General features: G+C 37.4%; 1 protein-coding gene across 1 annotated transcript; it reads right to left on the reverse strand.

Annotated features, from left to right (window-relative positions):
* Positions 1-1,226: 1,226 nt before the first annotated feature.
* Positions 1,227-5,070, reverse strand: LOC127439658 (U3 small nucleolar ribonucleoprotein protein IMP4-like). Its single transcript, XM_051695901.1, has 6 exons — positions 5,020-5,070; positions 4,635-4,758; positions 4,230-4,384; positions 3,149-3,243; positions 1,435-1,508; positions 1,227-1,339 (listed from the first exon to the last, which is right to left on the reverse strand). Exons 1-6 carry the CDS (start codon positions 5,068-5,070, stop codon positions 1,227-1,229), a joined length of 612 nt encoding a protein of 203 aa, XP_051551861.1.
* Positions 5,071-11,560: the final 6,490 nt, after the last annotated feature.

Raw genomic sequence — 11,560 nt, forward strand, 5'->3', positions numbered from 1 at the left:
GACGCGAGTAACGAATTCAAAAGTTTTCCAAGGATTAAACATGACTGTCAGAGAAGCTATCTTTTTTTAAATCGATTGTTAATTTTTTTGTAATACATATTTCAAAGTAGGTTCCTACCCGATAGGTGTAAAAAATAAAAATAATGTTTGTTGGAATCTCAATTCTCCATAGAAACTCAAATGTATGAGCAGTGTTTTATATATTTATCTGTCTTGGATAGTTCACCCAAAAATGTGTTCATCATTTACTCAACCCCCTTATACTGTTCCACATGAAAACAATGTGAGATATTAGGAATCGAGTGCCTCAGTCACCATTCGCTTTCATTGCATGGACACAAGATGCAATGAAATTGAATGGTGACTGAGGCTGACAGTCCCCAACACTCTGCCTACCATCTTTTGTGTTCCATGAAAGAAAATAAAGAGTATAAAAATAATAATAATAATAATAATAATAATAATAATAAAAACAGTGTGGTTGGGTTAGTTATGGCAGAATTTATGTTTGGGTGAATTATCTTTTTAGGCCAACACTTACGACAACTAAACAAAATTGTTGTACACCTTATTCACAGTAGCGCCAAACGAGGCTGTGAGGGATAGACTTGCCATCTCTTCAATGGCACGCCTGGTAATAATGCTGTTTAAAGCTCATAAATCCCATCTAAGTTTCACAACTTATGTTGTCTGGAGTTTTTTATCTACTGAGATTTCAAATAATTTTTTTTTCATTGTTTCATCAGTGGAACAATCCAAAAAACAACTGTACAATCCATTGAAGAGACTTCCTCGATCCCTATCAGTCTCCCTGTCATTCCCGTCAAAAACCAAAGATGGCGCTGATATTAATTAACTAAGCAAAGCAACAAAGCAAAATTGAAAAAAGCAAAACTGCTTTGAAAATGTACTTGCAATGCCACATTTGATAAGGCATAATGACAAATGTCATACAAAACCTATAAATGGTAAAACGTTTTTTTTAATAATTTTTTTTTTTTTTTTAGTGACTCCTGTACAAAACACTTTATTTGTAAACAATATTATAACATCGCTCTGCAGAGAGCAATTTCCACACCTTGCTTCCAAATGTATCTGTCACAATTAAATAAAAAAAATAAAAATAAAAAACACCAATAAAAACAAGATGACCACTATGTAGGTGGAATTCATTTAGAAATGTCCATGAGGATTGACCAATACACATTTTTGAGAAGTACGTCTGGCTACTCCACACTCAAGAATTTCCGCTTTTTGGCAGTACGTGTGTAAGAGTGGTGTCGCCATTCAACATCAGCAGTGTTCTCATTTTCCAGTGTGCCGAGCTTAATCATGTACACTGAAAAAAATGTTTACAAGTTATGCATGACTCATCAACATTAAAGACATCTACACAATATCAAATTATCGAGAACCAAAAACAGTGGTACTTACATTTCGTTTCAAATTTGGGACCAACTTCTGACAACTCAGTGTTCTTGTGGTCTGTTTTCTTGTAGGTGCGGTGTCTGCAATATACAAAGCCATTTTAATCAAACTTGAAATTGATCTCTTCAATGAACATTCAAGAAAATACAGTTGAAGTCAGAAGTTTACATACACCTTAGCCAAATACATTGGAACTCAGTTTTTCACAATTCCTGACATTTAATCATAGAAAACATTCCGTCTTAGGTCAGTCAGGATCACTACTTTATTTTAAGAATGCGAAATGTCAGAATAATAGAGAATGATTTATTTCAGATTTTATTCCTTTCATCACATTCCCAGTGGGTCAGAAGTTTACATACAGTTTGTTAATATTTGGTAGCATTGCCTTTAAATTGTTTAACTTGGGTCAAACGTTTTTGGTCACCTTCCACAAGCTTCTCACAATAAACTGCTGGAATTTTGGCCCATTCCTCCAAACAGAACTGGTGTAACTGAGACAGGTTTATTGGCCTCCTTGCTCGCACAAGCCTTTTCAGTTCTGCCCACAAATTTTCTAATGGACTGAGGTCAGGGCGTTGTGATGGTCACTCCAATAACTTGACTTTGTTGTCCTTAAGCCATTTTGTCACAAATTTGGAGGTATGCTTGGGGTCATTGTCCATTTAGAAGACCCATTTGCGACCAAGCTTTAACTTCCTGGCTGATGTCTTGAGATGTTGCTTCAATATATCCACATAATTTTCCTTCCTCATGATTTTGTGAAGTGCACCAGTCCCTCCTGCAGCAAAGCACCCCCACAGCATGATACTGCCACCCCCATGCATCACGGTTGGGATGGTGTTCTTCGGCTTGCAAGCCTCACCCTTTTTCCGCCAAACATAACAATGGTTATTATGGCCAAACAGTTCAATTTTTGTTTAATTAGACCGGAGGACATTTCTCCAAATGTAAGATCTTTGTCCCCATGTGCACTTGTAAACTGTAGTCTGGCTTTTTTTATGGCTGTTTTGGAGTAGTGGCTTCTTCCTTGCTGAGCAGCCTTTCAGGTTATGTCCATATAGGACTTGTTCTACTGTAAATATAGATACTTATCTATCTTTTTCCTCCAGCATCTTCACAAGGTCCTTCGCTATTGTTCTGGGACATCTCTAGGAGACAGAATGCGTCTCCTTCCTGAGTGGTATGATGGTTGCATGGTCCCATGACGTTTATACTTGCGTACTATTGTTTGTACAGATGAACGTGGTATCTTCAGGAGTTTGGAAATTGCTCCCAAGGATGAACCAGATATGTGGAGGTCCACAATTTTTTTTCTGAGGTCTTGGCTGATGTCTTTTGATTTTCCCATGGTGTCAAGCAAAGAGGAACTGAGTTTGAAGGTAGGCCTTAAAATATATCCACAGATACACCTCCAATTCAGTACACCTTCTATCAGAAGCTAATTGTCTAATTGTCTAAAGGTTTGACATCATTTTCTGGAATTTCCAAGTTGCTAAAAGGCACAGTTAACAGTTAGTATGTAAACTTCTGACCCAATGGAATTGTGATATAGTCAATTAAAAGTGAAATAATCTGTCTGTAAACAACTGTTGGAAACTATAGTTTGCTAATATTAAATCTGTGGAATGGTTAACTTAAGTGTATGTAAATTTCTGACTTCAACTGTAACTTAAAAAAAACAACGGCACTTAAACTAGCAATTAACGCCACGACTCACCTAAAAGAGATGAAGTCATCTGTATTTGTGAATGTAATAACACATCTACTATCCTCTTTGGGTACAGGGAATAGATACTTAAGAATGTTGGAAACCTACACAGAAAAGATTTAGTTTCACATAAATTCCATTTACTTTAAGCTTTTCAAAACCCTTTAAAACGCCACATTCAGTGTTTAAAGTTTCCTAAAGAGAGCTTAGTCTCTATCTATTACTGCAAATAAAGAGGCAACAATAAACCTTTTAGATATTTATTGAAGGAATAGTTCACCCAAAAATTTAAATTCATTATTTACTCACCCTCATGCCATCCCAGATGTGTAACTTTCTTTTGCTGAAACAAAAAAGATTTTCTCTCAGCTCTGTAGGCCCATGCAATGCAAGTGAATGGTGTCCAGAACTTTGAAGCTCCAAAAAGCACATAAAGGCAACATAAAAGTAATCCATCCAACTCCAGTGGTTTAATCCATGTATTCAGAAGTGATATGATAGGTCTGGGTGAGAAACAGATAAATATTTAAGTCCTTATACTTAAGTATGAATACTTGAGTAATTTTTTCCTATACATTCTCCTCCCTGCACGGAGAATGCAAATCACAAAAAAGAAAAAATGAAGAAATAGTAAATAGTAAAAAATTATTTAAATATTTATCTGTTTCTCACCCACACGTATCATATCACTCCTGAAGAAATTAATTTAACCACTAGAGTTATATGGATGACTTTTATACTGCCTTTATGTGCATTCTGGACATTCAAATTTCTGGACACCATTCACTTGCCTTGAATGGACCTACAGAGCTGAAATATTCTCCTAAAAATCTTACATTTGTGTTCAGCAGAAGAAAGTCATACACAGTTTTCATTTTTGGGTAAACTATCCCTTTAAGACTAAAAATAAAATAGTATGGAACAAAGAAAATAACTGTAGAATTCCAAACATATTATCATATTATTTCTGTGTTCATAATGTGTAAATGTCGGTAAAAAAAACAAACAAACAGGAAATGGGGTGGGGGGGGGAATCACATAATTTAGGTGAGAAAGTGACTATCAGAAGTATTTCCTTAATGACTCTCACCCTTCTGCCAAGACGTGATGTAAAGTTTTGAAAGATGTGGTGAGGGTAGGCCTCAGACATGGTGCCAATGTTTGGAACATCATGTCTCATTACCACATTATCCAATGTAAAGTATGCTGTTGGCCCGAAAGGTAGGTGGCATACGACCAAACCATCTAGTGAAGGAAAATAAATCAAGATGCTAATCATCACACATGGAAAGTACCAAGATGAAAGTTACACAATATTGGTGAGGTAGTATAATTGCTGAGCACATTAAACTGGATGGGAAAGTAAAGCGTTTGAATAAGTTTTCACAATAAGACAAATGTTTACTGGTACACTGTGCACATACACTTGAATAAGCATTTTCAAATCAGAGAACAAAACTGGGCCCACATGCATACTCATAAAAACAGCCCATACCTGGCTGGCCTCTTGTCTCATGGACTATGACAAGGTCAGTGACATTATTTGCTTTACACGCATGTACTAATGTTTTAACCTCATGGTTTCCTCTGTTCATACGCTGGGCCCCAGGGAAAATGAGCTTAATTTCCTGCAAAATAAAAAAAAATACCAGCCATATAAACCAAAACCACACCACATTTCAGCACAAAGCTTAAAAACTGTCTCCTTTACATCAATATGGTAACATGAAGGTAAATACAATCACATTAGAACATTACAAGAAAAAGAGGAAACCGCAAGCATGTGTTATAGTATTCTATTTCCAAATAATATTCATGCAAATAAATACTTTTAGAAAACTGCTCCATCAGTACAATCAGCAAAAAATGATTTAACAAACTTTGGTAAACATCTTGAGTCTGGAGCTGGGGTCTCTGGATGTTGTGATCATAACTTTAGGGTCTTCCACTCCAGCCCATTTGTACTCATCATCCAAATGAGGGCTGACACCTACACAGTATGAAGAAAAAACTTCATATGTCAGACAGCAAGTAAAACAGGCTTTTGAGTCTTGGCACATGTGAAAAACAGTGTCTAATCACCTGCTCCACCCTCATCATCAAACTCCAACAGTTTCTGTAGCTCTAATGCCTCTTTCCGAACATCAGTGGGTATGAGACGGTTTTCTGCAAAAGATAAGAACAACATTATGATATGACAACATCAGATAATATCATACAAGTAATCAGACAATTTACAGGTAAACACAAGCAAGTTAGTTATAAGTCTAGAGTCTCACCATCCAAAGAAGATTTGAGCTTCTGTTTCTTCTCTTCAATAGTACATAGTCTGTCCTCCTGGGCTTTCCTGTACAGGTACTCCTTCCTCAGTCTCACCTCTCGACGCAGCTACATCACACAATACAGTTTAGCAAAACTATTAATAGTAGAAATAAAATTGCTACCTTAACATTTACGAGTAATATAAGAACGTACTATGTATATGAATGTATATACTGTATACCAAGGGTCTTCACCAGGGGGTCCGTGGTAGTACCGCAGGGGGTACGCAAATTATGGTTCAATCCACTATTGGCATTTGTAATAATCGCTCACTTGCACGCAAGCGACAGCGAAAGAGAGAAGTATGAATTTTAGTCTATCGACATATTGACATCCTTCGCAGCTGCATGCCAAATCTTAAAGTGTAACTAAACAGCACTAGTCTGCAGAAGCGCGCAGCCAGGACAAACCCTTCACACGACCACTGCTCATCACAGGCCGCTCAATGCACGACACACATCAGGTTCAGCGGTTGAGCAGACGACAGCCTGCTTTCAAAACATCAGCTTATTTGCCTGGTGTAAATAAATAGTTACCGCTGAGATTTTCAAGCTATCATACACGGTCCTTAACGTTTCACACAAACAAGACGGTGACTCTTAAATCAACATAATTCAAGGTGCACTCAGTCATTGTTTTCCTCATTACACATTTTTATTCGATGAAATGAACAGTAATTTTGAAATGTATGTATAAAATCAATCACTCACATGAGATGAAGACTCCATTTTAGTAACCTTATAAAAGTTTATTTATTCTGCATGGACAGGGTCTGTCTGTTTTTTTGTCTGTCTGTCTTTTTCTTTCTTTTTGAAGGAGGTTTGACACAGGGATTAACAGGGGAAATTAAAAATGTCACTTCATGTCAAAAATGTTGCAGACCCCTGCTGTACATCCCTGCTGAAAAGACCAGCTAAAACCAGCCTAAGCTGGTTGGCTGGTTTTAGCTGGTCGCCCAGCCAAGCCAGGCTGGTCAGTTCGTTGGTTTCAGAGGGGGTTTGAACACTTTTTAGCTGGTCAGGCTGGGAGACCAGCTAAGACCAGCCAAGACTACCCTGACCAACTAAGACCACCCAGACCAGCTAAGATCAGCATGAGCAGCTAAGGCCAGCTAAAAAAAAAAAAAAAAAAGTGTTCAAAACCCCTTTAAAACCAGCCTGGCCAGCTAAAAAAAAAAAAAAAAAAAGTGTTCAAACCCCCTTTAAAACCAGCCTGACCAGCTTTGACCAGGCTGGGCGACCAGCTAAAACCAGTCAACCAGCTTATGCTGGTCTTTTCAGCAGGGCAGCATTTAATGATTATTTCAATGGCTTTGCAATATAAACATCATTAATTAACTACATACAATAATATTGTAGCCTACCATACACATTTTTATAGACATAAAACGCATCACTCAATTTGACCCAATATGTAACGGGGGTCCCGGCTCCGTCTCTCTACCCACCAAGGGGTCCATGGCCTGAAAATGGTTGAAAACCCCTGCTGTATACGAATGTACAATGGCATGGCAAGTGATACCCAGGTTCTGGGCTTTGAGAGTCGGAATGTGTTTTAGCCCACGAACACAGTGTGCTTTGAAAATTACGTTTACAGGACAACTTGAGGAATCATTTTGAACTCTTAAATGTTCATCATCACGTCAGATTTTATAACTAAACCCTTTAATAATATTTCAATCTCAAAACGTGTGCAGATACGGCTTGAAAGGTAAGCATGCAACTGCACAGCTCGGGCAACAATTGATATAGCTATATTCCGACTTATTATTTAATGGCTGTTTACTCCTTTTGAGCATTACCGCCACCTACTGTATATACTCACCATTGACCCAAATACTAAGGACCTAGACACAACATTCTATGATACTCTATGATAATCTACTACCCCATACTCCAGACCGATCAGGGCTCTTCTGGTATTAGCTGGCACTGCGTGTTCAGCTCCTCCAACTTCCACACAAAGCCCATCACAGTCCAGAGCACAGCATCATCTCCACCACACATTATATTCTAAAGCCTAAACCTTTATCACACAGACATTTAAAAGTGCTGTATAAACCTGTGCTCCCTTCAAATCTGCTCCCAAAATATCCACCACACTTACTGGCCTATTTTTTAAACATTCAACCAAACTACTACAATAGATATCATACTTACGACACTCTAACAAAGCATGTTGTAGAGTTTCTGGAACATCACAAGTAGGCCTATCATACAACCAACTTCCATGTTTGCCTATAATTGCCAAAGCTGAATTGAACCTTGTTTGCCCCAGTCTTAATCTTGCTAATAAAACCTCTTCGATTCTACTCCCTCCCATGTATTGTTTCCTTAAAACTGACTGCAAGAGTTTAGGAAACCACCCCACTGTACTACTTATAGCCAGGGTTGGGAGGGTTACTTTTGAAATGTATTCCACAACAGATTACAGAATACATGCTGTAAAATGCAATTTGTAACATATTCCGTTAGATTACTCAAGGTCAGTAATGTATTCTAAATACTTTGGATTACTTCTTCAGTACTGGTAGATATTTTCACTTCTTTTGACTATAAAAACTCTGCCAGTACAGTAAGACAAAATACACATTAAAAATACATTCTCTGAAAAACCTAAATATCTTATGCAGTGTTGTTTCTAAAACAAGATAAATCAAACTGATCATGTTTTAAGGATTTTTAGATATTTTTTATAGGAAAACAATACAACAATTATTATCAAGAATATTATTTTTGCCCTAATATCAAAGGTCTTACTAGAAAAAAAGAAATTATGATCTAACGTGAATTTTCTTGATGAAAAAATATGATCGTGCCTGGTAACGTGCATGTAAAATGGCTAGAAATAGCATTTTAGCTTAGCATAAAGCTGACAATTTACACAAGGTTTATTTCTATTTCTTCTGCCACAAACTTACTTCAAACTTACTTCTCTGTCTGCTTGTATGAATGTAACACATCATAAGAAAGTGTTTCACCGCTGTTCAAATGCACTTTGGATCGCATCATTTATATGTATAAATATTTTCCATCTGAAAGGACTAAATATTAAATGAAATAAATGGCAATAAAATGCAAAGTAATCTCTTCAGTAATCAAAATACTTTTTGAATGTAACTGTATTTTAAATACCAATTATTTAAATTGTAACTGTAGTGGAATACAGTTACTTATATTTTGTATTTTAAATACGTAATCCTGTTACATGTATTTCGTTACTCCCCAACCCTGATTATATCCCATCTTTCTTGCCATCTACAGTATTTATCAGCCATTTCTGTAGACTATGCCTCATTTCCCCCCAAAAGAATTAACATCCATAGTGCTTTTTTGGCTAGTCTATCAGCCACTTCATTCTCTAACATCCCAACATATGCAGTCACCCAACAAAAATACACCACTACACTAACTCCCTTTAAGCTGTACAACAAAGTATATATTTTTTTAAAAAGTTTTTCCTTATCTGATTTAGCATATTATATACTTTTTAATGCAGAAGAAGAGTCTGAACATACTACCACCTTATCAGGCCTTGCCTGCTCAACCCAATGCAAAACCTATTATTAAGGCTGTTAACGCTGCAGTATGTACAGACAGTTCGTTTGTTAACCTTAAACTCATTTTGATTTAAAATTTAGGGACAAATATTCCTATGCCTACACTTGACTACTTGGTTCCTTAGAGCCATCGGTTAACACCTGTAAGAATGAATAAAGTCTTTGCCTCAAGAATAGACTTATTTAACTTCCAATACTATTTTCTTTCATTCTTTTTTCGATTTTCTAATAGACTCATATCTATAGGCCCTTTCCCACTGGCACTAAAGCCCATTTTAGGTACTTTTCACCGGGACTAGTTCTTTTCGTCTCTTTCGCACCTGAGTAATTATAGTTCCTCGAAGCCATTTTAAGGGACATTTTTAGCTCCTACTCAGAGGCGGATGGGACAGGCAAGCCAGGCAATTGCCTGGGGCCCCAAGCTGGGGGACCCCCGCAGGCAGCAATAACATTAGTTCACTGCAATGACAATTGAAACCAATGACTGGCAATGCTTAGCAGACGAGAATGACATTTTCGAGAGAAAAAAACCCTTGAGAGGCCCCCATCCATTTAGCTACAAATTCAAGTAAGAGCAGAATTTGAAATGTTGTGACAGTCACAACATTTTCATGAGATCGGGCTGCATGTTTGAATGTTCATAATTCTGTGATGCCCCTTAGGGGGGCCCCCATCCCTTTAGCTAATAATTCAAGTAAGAGTGGGAATCGTGATGCAGGAATCATGAAGAGGATGTCCGATGTACCAATCTGAGAGTCAGAAGAGGAAAAAAGAAAGAAGAAGAGGAGAAGAAGCATGACAGTGCTGCAGTGTCAGCACCAGGATGAAGTACTTAGAGGGGCATTTGAAATTTCTGGGGGGGCACACATTCACTTTTACTATAACTGCAGCTACTGTAATGTGACAAAAATGACTGGTGCTTTTTAGGGATGTCATCATTATGCAGTTTCTCCATTAACCACAATTAAAAATGGCACGGTTAATTTAAAGAAAATGAGGACCACGAGTTGGGGAAAATGAGAGGCGGTGGAACATGCTTTTACATCAATGAAAGTTGGTGTACAGATGTAACAAAGTTAAAGTAGATGTGCTGTCCTAATTTGGAAGCGCACTTTATCAACTGTAAGCCTTTCTACTTGCCACGGGAGTTTTCCTCGTTTATTCTGGTGAGTGTTTACATTCCTCCACAAGCGTGTGTGAGCGCAGCGCTGCAACAGCTGGCTGATCAGATCACAGACACAGAACAGCAAAACCCAGACTCACTTATTATTATTCTCGTCAATTTCAACAAATCTAACCTCATCCGTGAACTGCCAAAATACAGACAGCACGTTACACGCCCCACCAGAGACAGAAATATACTGGACCACTGCTACACAACATTAAAGAATGCATATTGCTCTGTCCCTAGATCAGCTTTGGGACTCTCGGATCACTGTCTGGTTCATCTTCTTCCAACCCACAGGCAGAAACTAAAATCAGCTAAACCTGTAGTAAAGACTGTAAAGAGTTGGACCACTGAAGCAGATTGGGAACTACAAGCCTGGTTTGACTGCACTGATTGGAGTGTTTTTGAAGCTGCAGACACCAATCTGGACGAGCTCACATATACTGTGACATCATATATCAGTTTCTGTGAGGATATGTGTATTCCTGCTAGGACTTATTTAACATTCAACAACGACAAACCATGATTTACAGGAAAACTCATACAGCTTCGTCAGGCCAAAGAGGATGCTTTAAAATCTTGTATAATCAGGCCAAAAACACACTGACTAAGGAAATTAAAGTGGCTAAAAGAAGCTACTCTGAGAAGCTGAAAAACAAGTTTTCAGCAAACGACCCTTCAGGTTGTAATGTGCAAATACTTAATGTGTATTTCTATATATACTTATATTTGTATTCGCTTTTTATTTTTGTTCTATTTATTTATTTATTTTATTTTTTTATTTTTTTATCTCTGTCTTGTTGTTGTATTGTTTGTGCACCGGAAGCTTCTGTAACCAAGAAAAATTCCTTGTATATGGAAGCATACTTGGCAATAAAGCTCATTCTGATTCTGAAATGTTTTATTTACACGTGGCAGAAATACTATATAAATTAATAATATAAAGGAGTTTTTTGTTGTAAGCCTAAAAGTGAAGATCTCTTGAGCTTGTGCCTGGCTGGTTACTGGCTGTTGTTCTGGTTACAGACGGAGGCTGCGTGTCGCGGACTGAACGTGCACTTAAACACACGAACTCCAAAATATAAGAAAGTAATTTGATCTACTAGTCTCATAACCATAAAAAAGGGACTTAATTCATCTGTTTGGGAGCATTTGAATAACTGACTGAAGACGATCGGATGTAATACAGACAGTCTCAGAAGTCATATAAAGGTACACATCCTACAAATGGGACAGGATGTTCCACAAGTCCTCCAACAACAAACTAAGTTTATTATTTTTAGCTGTTGTGCTTTTAAAGGGATGAATTGAATGATGCAATTCTTGGTCATATTTAAGCATGCTGACAACACTGTGCATTTATGTGAAGTTT

The sequence above is a fragment of the Myxocyprinus asiaticus genome, chromosome 4, assembly GCF_019703515.2.
Source record: "Myxocyprinus asiaticus isolate MX2 ecotype Aquarium Trade chromosome 4, UBuf_Myxa_2, whole genome shotgun sequence".
NCBI classification, from domain to species: domain Eukaryota; kingdom Metazoa; phylum Chordata; class Actinopteri; order Cypriniformes; family Catostomidae; genus Myxocyprinus; species Myxocyprinus asiaticus.

Coding starts and splice junctions, on each gene's coding strand:
- LOC127439658 (XM_051695901.1), bottom strand. CDS start 5,070: ATGATCACAACATCCAGAGACCCCAGCTCCAGACTCAAGATGTTTACC. Junction 4,385..4,634: donor TGAGACAAGAGGCCAGCCAG/GTATGGGCTGTT, acceptor TTCCTTCACTAG/ATGGTTTGGTCGTATGCCAC. Junction 1,509..3,148: donor GATGACTTCATCTCTTTTAG/GTGAGTCGTGGC, acceptor TGTATATTGCAG/ACACCGCACCTACAAGAAAA.